At 41.2% G+C, this 14883-nt stretch overlaps 1 protein-coding gene across 1 annotated transcript in view; it reads right to left on the reverse strand.

Annotated features, from left to right (window-relative positions):
- The window catches only part of TMTC1 (transmembrane O-mannosyltransferase targeting cadherins 1), a 134909-nt gene that overhangs the window by 62445 nt on the left and 57581 nt on the right, over positions 1-14883 (reverse strand). Inside the window, exon 8 of the mRNA XM_053978431.1 lies at positions 9845-10034. Within this exon, the coding sequence (XP_053834406.1) occupies positions 9845-10034 (190 nt within the window). The remainder of the gene's footprint in view (positions 1-9844; positions 10035-14883) is intronic.

Here is a 14883-nt window from a genome sequence, read left to right on the forward strand (position 1 = left end):
AGCAAATACAACATTCTCCGTCCCCAATATACACACTTGCTTTCAAACAAACCAGCTATCAAATATTTCTCCAGCTGTTGATCATTAAATCAATAATTGGGAAAACAATCTCTAGTTAAACATCTCTAGGAAGGACATGGTGTTATTTAAGGCTGCAGCATTGCAGATAAGCAAAGGAAACTGAATGCTAGAGAAAGACAAATAAAACTTGTACATCAACTGGCAAAGAGGAAAATGTGGGAATTTGCTCAGCTAAATGATCAAATGGTTCTGCATGCCCTTTTTCTCCCCATAACAAGTCATAACTCTGTGCTAATGCCACTGAGAGCTGCCAACTCAGTCCCTTGGGCAGGGCTCAGAGATTGGAACCCAGCACACACAAACCAGCCTCATGGAGCAGCAGAACCCTCCATGGTGCTCCTTATTTCTGAAAAAAAAATTACCTGACAGTCCCCTTTTTTAAGCATTCCATTAAGGCAAAGGCTTTTGGAAAGAGCTGGTCCTTGAAGGCCAGGCTTCAGCTGGTTTTGTGCTACGTGTGGTCGTGCCTGTGAGCCACTTGTGGGGCTGCAGGAACAGAGGGCAGCAGCATCTCCCATGCAACACAAGCCATAGGAAATTCCCTCCACGTGTTTTTCTAAATAAAATAAATCCAACCTATACATAAGCTGTTACATTTTCCTGGCAAAGAAAAAAAAAAAGAAATATTAGGACCATTTATTTGGTTTAGCTACTTGGGTCATATGATCCCACTTGAGATAGCTGAGGTAAAGGTGTCAGAATCAGAATCTTCCAGGTGCCCAGAGCAGTAGTAAAAGCTTTTAAAGAGTAATAGGCAATTTTGTTTGTCTTCCTTTCTCCTTAAAATAAAATAGCTAGGATTAGAAATTATAGATCACTGCATTCAGAGAGACAATTCCTTTTCTCTTAAAGACAGTTCTTTCTTTTGGAAATACAAAGCTTGTCTTTCTGTCACTGTAGTCTCTGGTGGGGGGGGGAATCAACAAACACATTTGAATTAACTTTAGAACGATTTCTCTTGTCAAAGACAAACCAATTTCAAATCAAAATAGCATTTTTATAGTAAATAGCTTGGTGGGAGGGAGGAGTTCTGAAATTCACATCTAACTCATTACAATTAGGCCTTCATTATACTGTAACAAAAAAAACCCACCAATAAAACAACAAACCAAACCAAAAACTGATTTAAAAAAAGAGCTTTCTAACTTTCTTTTCACTGACTTATCAAAGAACTAAAGAAAACTATTTCTCCCAAGGGCAATGCAAAAAAAAAGTGTCCCACTGTCTCAAACAGAATATCAAAGAATCACTCCAAGGTCAAACATGATCAATACAGCAATAAATCTCAAAAATTACTTCCTTAGCAATTTGGGGGAAAAAGAAGAAACTCTAGAATTTACAACTGAAGAGGTCTTTCCATTTTACATGTAACACATATTCCTGAGCCATAAATAAGTATTTGCTGCCTACCACTAAAGCACAAGTCTTCTACAAGGCAGAGCCCTCTAAGTGTGAGTGCAGGAGGTGCACAGGTCACTTCAACATAACTGCCATAACTATGGGCTTGCATAAGCCCACCACCAATTCCTTACTTTTCCCCTGGGGGAAGCATGGTCTGAGGTGCCAGATCCATGAAGTCTGCACTGTGCTGACAGGACTGATATTCACATCACCTGGCACCTCCAAGGGCTGAGGCACTGAAAAGCAGAGCTGTGAGGACAGCATTTCTCCTGGCTGGACTAAGCTGCACCTCAGGGAAGACAGCAGCTGGGCAAACAAATCCAAGCAAATTCCATTCTGTTCTACCTCGGAATGTTTCTGAAAGTGTTTATACGTGCTTGCCTGTTTGATGGAAAGGCAATCAAATGGGTTTCGTTCCTTCCTCTAACAGTATTTTTTGAGACTGAGACAAGTGTCACCTCTCCACCCTTTAGATTCAACAGCTCCATGGAGTAAAGACCTCCATCCTACCAAAGGCTTCAATCCCTGTGACAGGGAGCTCTGGATGGCCCATTGCAGGCAGTGAGATGTTCTGCTTGGAACACCTGACTGCATGTGCAGAAAAGCTGCATCCAGGAAGGTTGGTAGTGCACAGCTGCATAAAAGCAATGATTGCTATTCACATTTTCAAATGCTTCCAGGCCTAGGAGGTAAGTGCATTATCCATCAAAAGAGACACAGAGACTCAGAGAAGCTGCATGACTCTCTGCAGACCACAGACAGAGGATGACATTTCTTCAGTTTATTCCTAACATCCACTTGTACAAACCCTTGATTAAACCCTTCAGCTTATTCCTAACATCCATTTGCACACAACACTGCTTCATCTATTCCTGCTGTAGCACTCTCTCATGAAGGTACAAGTGGCTCAGCAATGTGACTCCTCACCAGCCTCCATCAAGCCACTGGCAGCACCTCACCTGGCAAGAGGTCAGCATCTGCAAACACCCACTCTTGCACTTTCCACAATAAAAGGGTTGGTGTAGAAGCATGTCAATTTCACTCTCCATTCAAGCATAAGGTGATAAAAAGAAAGCATTAAGCTAATCAGGAATTAACCCTAGGGATTGATTCCTTCAAAGGAAAAAAAAAAAAAAAATCTCTCTGGTTCTAAAGCTCACAGGAACTCTGGGTGTTTCCAAGTCCCACCTGGTGCACACACAGATGTGCCATGGCAGAGCTGTACCATGCTCCATGCACTATCAGCATGCTCTCCTTCAGGTCACCAGCAGAAATCTGGAAGGGACACACACATCTTTATCTACTATGACCAAACAGGAGGGCACTGTGGAGCTGTGGTTATTTCACTCTGCTGCTTGTGCCACTGCTTCCAAGTGAATGATGCCAACAGTCCGGTGTCAACAGATGGTCCGAAAAACTCAAGCATTTGGTAAGCAAAAGGTAACTTACCACCTTCAAAACTGGCTCAGACACCTGTCTTAATCACTTGCTCCTAGAAAAAGAGCCACAAATTCTGTAATCACTACACTTTATAGGAGTTTTATTTTCTCATCTCATTAAAAAAAAAAAAATTAAAAATCAGCATCTTCAGTAGCATCAGCTAGTTGAATGCCAGGCTTAGTAACTCACTCATTTCCTAAAATAACTAAATTTTTCTTGGTGATCATCTAGTTTTGATAGAAATAGCCATGGATTTCTAATGCTATTTTGATAATCACTGCTGACTGTTTATTAACTACCTGACACACTGACACTATTTCAAGTATTTGGCAACAACAGAAACTACTTTCCAGTTCACCAGCAGCAGCACCTCTTCAGGTGCTAGTGCACAGGCAAACATACACCAGAAACTGAAACATACAGTCAGAATCTGAAACCAAAACCCTGGAAAGGAGCACTGGCTTCCTCACCCAGGATTATCTGAAGAGAATTCCTCAGCACATGTCTCAGACCACCCTAACAAGATCATTCCCTCTCTGTTTCCAGAAGGAAGGAAGTGCTGGTCTGTACTAGGCAAAACAGCACGGTTTTCAGAAATGCTGAAAATGCCTAAAAACTTTACCTGCATGAGAATTGCGGGTGCCCAACACCTCTGGAAATCTGACTTTCAGTTATGGAATTAAAGCAGAAAGCAGTCCTTTCCCATTCCCGTAACAGGCCACAGAAATATATCCCATAATATTTCATATTTTATATTAGCATCTTAAGAGTAAAATTTTAATATCTGCTATTTTCTTTTTCCCTGTAGAAGTCAGCTACCCATCCATTCAGCTGTGTGTTTATGGTCTTTCTCACACAGGTTTCTGAAATTCCCTTAAGATATAAGCTCATTTTCCCAATCCTTAATCTCTGCAACCTCTAATTCCACTTGACAAGCCAATTTGAGCAGGATGAAGAAGCACACAAATCTTTGAAAGGGAAGTGGAACATTCCAAAAGGAAATAGGAAAATCAACAAATTGCTCCAGGAATTAGAATAATCCTTTTCACCTTGTGGTTGCTTTTCCCTCTTCCCTTTCATTTTGTGACTGCAGGCTGCCTGACTAGGTGGGGAAAACAAAAAAAAACAAAACAGCTAAAATTCAATGCACAAATTTGCAGTACATAAAAGCACAATCTTTGGAAAAGCAACTCGGTTCATGGTAAATTTGCTCTTGAGAGGGTAACATGGAACAAGAAGAGCCTAACACAAAAAAACCCCACACAATAGCTTAGCACCTCAATGTTTAACGAAGGCCAAGTAGCCACAATGAACAATTATTACCTCTCCCAGCTGTAAATTTCTTGCTCCTCATTTCACCTGCACTCTCCTGCTCACCCCTACTACTGTGCCATTTCAAAATCTTTCATCTCTGAGTAGGCCTTGAGATACTAACTCAAATCAGAAGAAGAAAATGGCAGAATAAAAGGAGTAATTCAGCCTCAGTATGTTGAAAATGGCAGACCTACCTGCCCCCGTGATAATTACCTACACCACGCTGCAGGCAGTAAGAGCCCATTTGGTGAGATGCTGAATATATTCATATAGTGAGCCAAATCAGAACTACTTCAAGCTGTGGTTATATTTACTCACAGTACCACGCTCCAAACCTGTTATTTTCAAACATCTACTGAGCAAAAGAAAATCTGATGCACAAGGTATTTTGACAGTTCTTGTGGTTGCTTTTTAATCCAAAGCAGCAGTCACAGACTAAGGCAGCTTTTCCCTTTAGCTTAGGTCTGTCAGCTGGCACAGCGAGCTCCCTGGGAAGGCTTCCCTGCTCCTCCCAGCCCCACCAGGAACCACTCGCAGCTGATGCGGTTGCAGCACTTGACAGAGCAGAAATGCGGCCGGCGAGCTCGGGGTGCCTGCAAGGGGCTCCCCTCTTCCTCCAGATTTCACTGAACAGAGTCTTTCTGGCTTATTGCTCTCTCCCTGCAGCAAATATTAACAACAGAAGCAGCACAGAAAAAAATCACTGCAAAGGATTAAGAACATCAGTCCTGACCTTCTCTCTATGTGGAAGGAATTCAAGTGGCCCTCAGGAAAATGAAAGCAGGATTTATTTTAAATGGACCTTTTATGGAAATGACTATGGTTTCCAGCTCATCAGATAGACTCCATCAATAAATAGTCTTATTCACCTTGCTGTGCCTTTGAAGCAGGTATTGTTCTGGAAGTGTTGTGGCATATAAATTTTGCTAGGCATACTTTCTAACTATGCTAGTATTGCTGTAGAATATTATAAAAGGCAATTGCTCCCCAGAAAGGTCCATAAGCTGTGATTTATTAATGAAATGCCAAACCTGGGAAACGAGGCAAAGGTCTCATGAGTGCAGGGTAAAGTAAATAGCATGACAAAATACACATAATGAGTGCTAGCAAAAACAACAGAAACATGCACACAAAGAGAAGATGCAAATGCATTCCTCTCCTGGATGGTACTGAACGTTGTCAGCCAAGAAATTCAGTCTGAAAGTCACTGAAGAATATGCTCAGATGCTATCCATACATATAATCCACCAGATAAACGGCAATATGATGCCAATTACAGCACGAAATAAAGTAATCACAATATGGTATAAAATGCCCTGTCGTGGCTAAGAAGCACCATGCAGGGAAATTCAAAGAGGCAACATCACCTTTAAAATTAGATCTGAAATAAGAAAAAAAACCAACTGTAGCATATGAAAGATCAGGATAATACATATGTCAGTCACATGCCATGAATATAATCTGAAAAGCATCACAATTTCCTGTACCATATGTAGCCACCTCACACAGAACAGCCAAGCACGTTCTTTAAAAAACTTATACAGCACACTAGATGTATTCTTTTTTTAATTGATGTGATATGTTAGTAGCATTCCCTCCTCGGACATGAGCAAACAGCTGCACATCATTATGTGCTCCAGCTGAACGAGCAGAAGGTGCAGTGAACCACCAGAAGATCCCTTTACAATGCTGGTCACGAGTACAAATGCGTGAGGGCTGTCAGTATGAGGTGCAATACACTCCCCCAGACTGCCTAGGTGCAAAAGCCACTGCTTCAAGTTAGTTTTCCAGATCACCCCGCTGAATTAGCCCATTACACACATGAGTTTTCCCACTATCAGCCCTCCATATGTCAGGTACCACAGAGAAAATGGAATCCTATCCATCATGTGCTCTGTACACATACGCTCACAGCTAAAACTATGGGGCAAGCTGCTAATTAGGCAGCGACCTAAAAATGCCATGCAGAGTGGCGCTTCCAACATCTGAAGGGTCTTCCTTTCATGCTCACTGAATTATTATGACATGTCAAAGAAATAACTGTCGTCCTGATGATAATGCCAAGAACTGTCCTCCCTCCAGTTCACCAGGTGCTCCCTGTATCTTCCAGCAAAGAAAGGCAGTGCCATGGGCCCTTGGGTACCCCAGTGGCCTTCTGAAGCACCAGATTATTTTTCTGACCTTGTGACTGGCATGCTTGACATCCACTGAGAGAATGCCTCATCCATTTCCTCGTAACTTTGTAATCCATCCAGAAGTCACACCACATCCATTCCTCACAGCCAAGGCTATCTTTAACAATGAACAATAAATAAATGTCATCCTCTTTTCCCAACTATTAAAATTCCTCCAGGATGCAGGCATTTTCAATAGAACCCCCAGCCTTTGTCACGTCCCCAGCACAGTGCTTGAAGCCTGTGCGAGGACGTGCACTGCACAGAGTTGAGCAGAACAAGTCCTACTTGGGGAGCTGCTCACAGGGAGCTCTCCAGCTGGTAAGTGAGAGGGATTCACATTACACAGGAGAAGCAACCCAGAGAATGGACATTATACACAGTTAACAAAGCCATTTTTAAAGTGACCTCCTCATTAAGTAAAGAGGCGGACAACAGTGAAGATGTACAAGCAGGATGAGAAGGGAGGCTTCTCTCTCCAAATAAACTGGAGAGCTGCTTTCTCTTGTTTCTGCAGTTTTCATCACTAAATCCCCATCTAGTAACAGACAATTCCAAGGAAAGCACCCACGGGTAGAAATCTTCCACTGTTTCTTCCCTTTCTGAGGTATAACAATGTTCACAAAATGAAACAAGAAAGCTTTGTGCCTTAGATGTCCTTTATCAGCACCACACATACATGCCCAACAGAGTTATTACCCTAATCACAAACGTCAACAAATTATCCCTGTTTAAAATTCAACTACAACAAAGGCAGAAATCCAACCCATGCATTCTCCAATTACAGTCCACACAAAACATTCTGTGAGTCTCCTGTGAGTTTGTGTTGTGGATACACACACATCACCTCTTGCCACTGAAAATCAGTTCAGTGTTCACTGGACCAATGTCTTCACTGCTGTCAAAACAATTTCTAGCTTTTCCATTCTTCATGCTGCAGAAAGGAACACGATGGTGCCACTGAGAATGAATATGAGGTTTCATTCTCTCTTACCCCTGCACACCTACACTCTAAAAGAGAGAGGCACACAGACTGCACTCTACAATCATTCCTTAGGAAATTGCAAGCTACCTCTTCCAGGTTAGACCTTGCAATGAAAAAGGAGAGAAAAATGGCTGCTAAGACTATTCTGTTTGCTTCAAAAAGAAAGTAGAACATCTTACACTTTACAAAATGTGAGAAATCAACTGATATATCTTGTGCTGCCTCTAAGCTGTAAAACACTGAGTAATAGCTTGTCTGGGCTTCGACTGAAGTATGGTCCTTCCTGGGGGAGGCAATGCCCAATAAAAGGCCACTGCTGCTGCATTTGGGAAGATGTTTTCCTAAGACCCTAATACAATGAATTGTGCCTGCAGTTCTTGTGCCCTGAACTTCCCTCTTCCTGTTATAAAAGGGATTGTTTGAAGTCAAATGGCATCATTTATTTCCAGGAAAAGTGCTGCTTCCTGTTTGCTTTCCTCGATAATTCGTACTACTCAGCCCAATACAACCATCTTCATACTACTGAATGGCAGTATCACAATTCAGAGACTGCAGGAGTTGTTAAAAATAAAGCAGAAAATAGCTTCAGAAATGTAGAATTTCTTGAAAAGCAAAATATTTCCAATTATACTTCTAATTATATACATACATATGCGCCATCCCTCAAAGTGTTCAAGGCCAGGTTGGATGGGGTTCTGAGCCACCTGGTCTAGTGCAAGGTGGCCCTGGCCATGGCAGGGAGGTTGGAACTGGATGGTCTTTAAGGTCCCTTCCATCCAAACCCTTTTGTGATTCTATACCAAGGGCTGAGGGAAACATGTCCATGTTGATCCACAGGAACCATCACCAGTCCCATGCTCACAGTAGGTTTGTTGGAGGCTGCAAGTGCTCAGGAGAGCACTTTGTCAAGATGTTTCTAGTTGTACTGGATTGGATACAAAAGCAGATCACTACAGATCCAACTCATTCAGTGTTTGAGGTTTTCAAGGATAAACACAAAGGAATCTTTATGATGAATTTCAAAGCATCTAGTAAGTAAGTGCCCAAAGAGCAAAATTCATCTTGTTTAACATTAACAGTGGTCAAGAGCAAAACTGAATTTCTTACCAAAAAATTACAACTTGAAGTTTCAAATCAAACGGTGGTATTCATAAATCCAGACTGAATTGTTTTTTTTTAAAAGTAATAAAAATATGATAAAATCTTTTCAAAGAAAACCAACAATATTAATCCTATATATAGTTCTGACAGCAGGAGAAGAAATAAAAAGCAAACAAAACTTCAATGAATATGGAATAAGATTTTTCAGAAGTCTTCAGTACTGGGCTAATGAGAATTTTATCATTAACCTTCCTGAGAAGAGGATTATGTCTAATACAAACAGTTCTGAATATCTCTAGCAGTGAGTAATGAAGGCAAGATGAATATGAGATGATGTACAACCTGCAGGTAGAACTAGTGAATGTCTAATAGGGTGTTTTCCCATATTTCCTATACCGCATCTGTGAATGCATTATCCAAATTAGTAACCCTGCAGTCTCAAACTGTTTTGGTTCATTTTCTGTCTCTTATCAGGAGCACAGGGAAGACTGCCAGGGTAGACTGAAAATGTACATGACCTGCACATTTTAGCATAACACAGGTATTGAAAACCTGACACCCTTCAACTATGCTTTTCAGCCATACATACATTTAAGGAAGAGAAACTTCTGTACTATTTCCAAAGTGACTACTGACACCTGTCCTTCCACAACTCAACTGAAAGAGAAACAGCTTGTAACTCCCTATGATCCACAAAAAAAAAAACCTTCCATGGAAGTGAGTATCTGACTTCTGACAAGGCTTATACAACCTCACTTTCATTTCTGCAATATGATTAATGGTACCTCTGAAATGCTGAATTGGAAAGTATGGCTTACCAACTGTATCATTTACACTAAAGAACAATTTCCAGGCCATTTCCAATTTCCCACATTCCATTACTCTGCTGAAAAAAAAATCTCATCGAGATATATCCAGTGTTTAGGTTTTAGAAGCATAGCAAAAGTGCAAATAGAGGAATTGATTTTATTTTCAAAAGGCTCAGCAGATGACAGTTCCCAGTCCTGTTTGAAGTAAGTGACAAAAAGCTTAATGACTATGGGAGAGGCAGAGATGCTTAACAACTTCAGTGGGGTTTGGATCATTAACAATAATTGAATGCAGGAGTCCAGGCCAAGTTCTGCCCTCAAATCAGACCAATTAAAGACTGAGACATTCAACTAGAGAGACATTTTCATCAGTTGAGCTTGCCTGCATTAGTTATTACTGAAATGATTTTTCACCTCACTCCAATGCATTCCAGAGGAAAATATGCGCTTACCAACCGTTTCATCTGAAGACTACGAAACAAAAGATTTTTTAAAATTTATTTTCTTTTTATGTTGTGTTGCACGGCTCTTGATGTTACCTTGAATGAAGCAATGCAGTGTAGGCTGAGTAATGTCATCACCAGCACCAAGAACACCGTGGCTAAGTTCCTCACATCCCAGATGGACTCGACCAAAGGGATGCTGCCGACCTGCCAGTCGTAGCACAGCGTGATCGGTGCCAGCAGCAGCCACGCATTGAAGGCCAGAAGGTAGGAATAAGTTAAAAACCTGCAATGAAAACAAGTAATGCAATACATGGAATGACTGCCAGCACAGGAAACATCTTCCTTTGGCATTTACCACATACCACACGGGAGGAGGAAGCAACAAAAAAACAACTAATCAACAACACTGCACCAACAGGCAGCATCACACCTCTCTGTCAACAGAGATGCTACCATAGGTGAGGGGCACTTCACAGGTCATTTGAAGAAATAACATAAAATCAGTAATATTTACATGGTTTCTATGCACCAGCCTTTGGAAAACTAACAGAACTTCAAATCCCATTTGAATGTTAGATTTTTGAAGTGACTTTCTGCCAGTTTAAACAATAAATTAATAACTACACACGTACATACATATATATTGAACTTTTACACACTTCACTGCATCACTGCTGCAATACAAAATATCCCTTTAGCTGGGTTTAACTTACAATTTAGGATTTCTTCTATCTGCACAACATGGAGAAATTAAAGTCAGACCCTTCTCTCTTTTCTCTTTGTAAATTAAGGAACAGGGAGAAATACTGAAGAAAGGAGGGGCAGAGTGATTCTTAGCTGAACCTATTGCAGTTTCTTAGGGTTGGGGCCAGATTGCATGAGATGTGCCAGAGAAGTGATGGGGAAGTAGGGATTTCAAATTGTTATAATCCTCAATAATTGTTATTCTCAACAGAGAGGAAATTAATGGGGAATGGAAATAGGGAGTGTGCTGTCCTCTGAGAAAGTATGCAGGCCTTTCAAATGACTGAAAAAGAACAGTATGTGTGCCACTGGGTTAAAGAAAACAAGAAAAAAACCAAATCAAACTAAAATCCCTCTCTGCCCCAGGCTTTTCCTTCTTGGCATCGACTCACCAAAAAGTGCATCTAAAGTTAAACAGTTCTAAGTACAAGAGACTGCAGATTGATTATTCCAGTAATCGTGAAGTCAACCAAGTCAAATTGTGACAGCCTTCAAAGAGACAAACCCATCCTTTGCTTGCAAATGGAACAGTCCACATTGTACACAACACCGAAAATGGCAAATAAAAAAAGGAAAAAATTGCATTCTATCCTGCATAGGATTTCTTCCATCTGAGCTGCTTCAGCAGCTGTTATCACACCCAGTTGCCATGGTACCTTGCAGGTTTATTAGAATGGTAACAAAGGACAGCAGAAATGTCAAGGCATGTAGACAGAGCATTGTCTCACTTGCCACTTACAAACATGGCCCTTTGTGGTCAAAATGCAGCCCCTTAAAACAGCACTGACAACATTAGATTTGTGGTAGAATGATAAGACACTGAAGCTAAGCGTGACTCTGGGGAGGAAGTTCCCAGATGGGTGTTGGGCCCTAAATTTCTGTGAAAATATATTTAAATAACTACAAAGTGAGGATATCAGTTTCTCTTCTCATCCAAAAAACAAACATCTCCAGCAGCACAGTGACCCAAAAGCAAGGAGGCTTACTGAGCTGGAATGTTTCACTGTAAACAGTCACAGAGGCACATCCTCATTTTCCCACACATCTTTCTAAACTCTCAATTCTGAGAAGCGGAATATTCCCACATTTTTAAGATTTTCAGCCATTTGATACACTTCTCTTCCCATCCCCTGCACTTTCCTTACCTTCCCCACCCTGAGGTACTAAAGAAGAGGGAAAGAAAGAAAATCCATCTTCTCTGAACAGAGGCAGCGATTTAAAAGCCAGTCCCTATTTAAGAGAGGATCCCTCAAAAATATAACCTAATTTTGCTCAAACAATTCTTAAAATGTTGATTGTTCGTTCTTTCTAAAGAAACAAATGTGCTTTCTAGTCACCAACCCTTCTGGTGCACATTACAGAGAAACACAGCAACACAAAATCTTGTGAGACTTAATCAGACCAAGACACTCACTTGTGCCATTATGTGTGGCCTGACCCACCTCTGCTCAGCCACAATAAAACAAACTTCTCCATCACCCTCAACACATCAGCTCAGAGACGGCTGCCAGTATTTATTTACAGCTACTTACTTCACAGCCAAACTGAGATCCATTTCTGGCTTTGTTGTTAAAACAAAAGAATGCCTATTTAGATGAATCTGAATAATGTCATGGCATATGATATTGTTACTACAAGTATGTATATTTGACAGGATTTCCAGAAGCACTGAGTTGGTTTTGCACTTGATGCTTTAAGGAGAGTCCAGTTTTTGGAGGGAGTGTCCTTTTATCCCCTGGCATATTAACATTTTCAATAAGCATCACAATATTCATAGACGTTAGTATGCAAACCATGGGCTGCTGGGTAGGAAGGAACAAGATGACATTTGGGATCTTTGCAAACTGCAGCACTGCAGTTAAGGACAGACTAGCTGCTTTTCTGCATCTTCACTGATAAGGCAGGAGCTGATAGATCCTTACACAGCACAGAATAAATAAACGGTTTGCTGCCATAACAAATTAAGTCCACCTAATTTCAGAGGTATTCAGAGTAGCCAGATCACTGTGAGTTAATGCATTTCTGCTGGAAAGGTAGGACAAGCTGCTGTTGAAGACGGGAAGACAATTGCAGGCCACTGACTGATCAGGACAGGTTTGTAAACAAGTGTCTATTTCCAAGTGCTTGTGAGGTTTCAGTCTTCTTGGGAGCCACGTTCACAGCTTGCTGCTCCCAAAGGAAAACAATTACTCCATTCCACTATGGCAATAATTAGTCTTTAAATACTCTCTTCCAACAGCAGTGAAACATTTTAAATCATGTGACAACCATCACCACCTGTGTACAGTCAGTTGGCTGGCCTCTGCAGACACCCTCCTGGAGAACCCTTGGCCACATCTCCCGGCTGAGCCCAAGCTCCCTCTCTGAACGTGCATGTGACATTAGCAGTCACGGTACCCGAGATCCACGGAGGCACTGCCTGACTTTTGGAGGCATTTGTAAGCAGCAACAAAGCCTTCAGCGGGCTCTGAGTCAAGCAAAAGTTTGGATATGCCTTCAGCATTGGTAACCTGTCCTTGAACATGATGGATGGCTGCATAAAATAAAGTACTTATAAACTATCGCTATTCTTGTACTAGGAACAGAAAAATAACAAGATGCTAATAATAGTTACTGACAATCCAGTGCTGCTTTTTATTTATGGCTCTCAAAAGCATATGATATTCCTTCACATCTATGTGGCTCTCGTAGCACAAGCCTAAGCAGAAAGCTGAACACAGAAGAAAGTTTGGAAGAAACCTCTTACCAAAGCTAGCACCTCAAGGAACTAACTTGCAAATTTTGAAAAGACTTGAAGATTCTGAAATCACTCCAGGAGCTAATTACATTTCAGCAGCCTACCCGCAAATGGCAACAAGACTATTTTCTTATAATTAGTTGACTGAGTGAATTACATTTTAAATTAATGATCTTCTTGATATTGCTTCTGGTGTCTGCTGGAATTCCAAGGGAGAAAAATTCCTGCCTGTAGCATCTCCCACTCTGTCAGTTAATTCTATGAAAATCAGACTGGTGAGGTGACTGGATGATTCTGCCTCTTAACTGGCAAACAGTTTTCCCCCGGGCCAGGTAACAGCATTTGCATCGCAGCAAATTTTTTATTTGCAAATTGAACATGGAAATCCACATTTCAGTGGGTATCAAGTGTTCTTTTCAATTCTGATCATTTCTCACATGCTCAGAAAAACACAGTTCCTCCTGTAGGTAGCCAGCGTTGTCATGGCAATCCAGTTTGTTTAGTTTTAATTTTTTTTAGTTTCAATGTTCTGTTGCATGCTTTGAGATAAATACAAGATGACTAATATCTAGAACTTGTTGCAGAAAACAACTATCTAAACTGATTGTTTCTGTTGCAAAAATGAATGCAAAGGGTACCACTCAAAGCCATAACAATATGACAGGAAAATACTTGAGGATTTTGTGTTGTGCGTTACTCATTGCTGTAATAGAGACCAACGAGCTTGGAAAAGCCCTCATCTCAGCTGTGCCAAACCCAGGCAATCAGAGCACAAGGAATGAGAGACTAGGTAAAAAAAAAATACAAGATGTATAGAAATTTATGAGGCATTTCCAGTCTTTTCTGATTTTGGAGCAGTTTAAGCTTTCTCCCCACATTACCCAGGGACTGAGATAATAGATTTCTTTCTAAAACTGTGCTACAAGAGTGATCACAAAGCTCTGACCACAAAGCTCTATCCCACCAAAGTTGCATGGAAAAGTGGGGGCAGTGATCCTAATTTTTCTGTTTTTTCAGCATACTGTGCTGCAACCTACCAGCCACCCAGTTCTGGGCCAACCCATCCCATTCCTGGCAGACAACCCTACCCACAAAGACCCAGCAGGGTACCCACCTGCAAGTGAAACATCTTCCAGCACTGGGGATTTTAGCAAAGCAAAGGCAAACCATTCTCCTGATTGGGGAAAAATGGACCTGTCTAGAAGGCAGGTAGTAAGTGCACTTAATTAGTACTTGGGGAAAAAAGAAGGGGAGGATCTTTCTTTTTTTGGGGGGGAAAAAGTGGGGATCTTAAACAGAAGCAGGAATACCATTTTTGCCCTTTCAGAAGTCACAGAACCTGTGGTTATGCTCTTCTGACACTACCTGCACACTGCCAGGCACTCAGGGAGGTTTCAGTTCACTATAAAGGTAAGAAGAGCTTTTTTATTAGGGAAAAGAGCTTCTCATTTGTATTAACAGCTGAACTGATTTCAGCTCAAGGCTCTCTTCATCCTCTTGCAAAGCCCTAAACCCAAGTGTGTTTGACAAGTCAGTTCACAATAATGCCCTCCTAGGACACATGTGGCTGCAATTATAACCAGGTGGTGGTATTTCGGATATTGTCTTCAAACTGTAATATTTACACTCCCCCTAGGGAACTCTCAGTCCA

This window comes from Vidua macroura, chromosome 5 (genome assembly GCF_024509145.1).
Source record: "Vidua macroura isolate BioBank_ID:100142 chromosome 5, ASM2450914v1, whole genome shotgun sequence".
NCBI classification, from domain to species: Eukaryota; Metazoa; Chordata; class Aves; order Passeriformes; family Viduidae; genus Vidua; species Vidua macroura.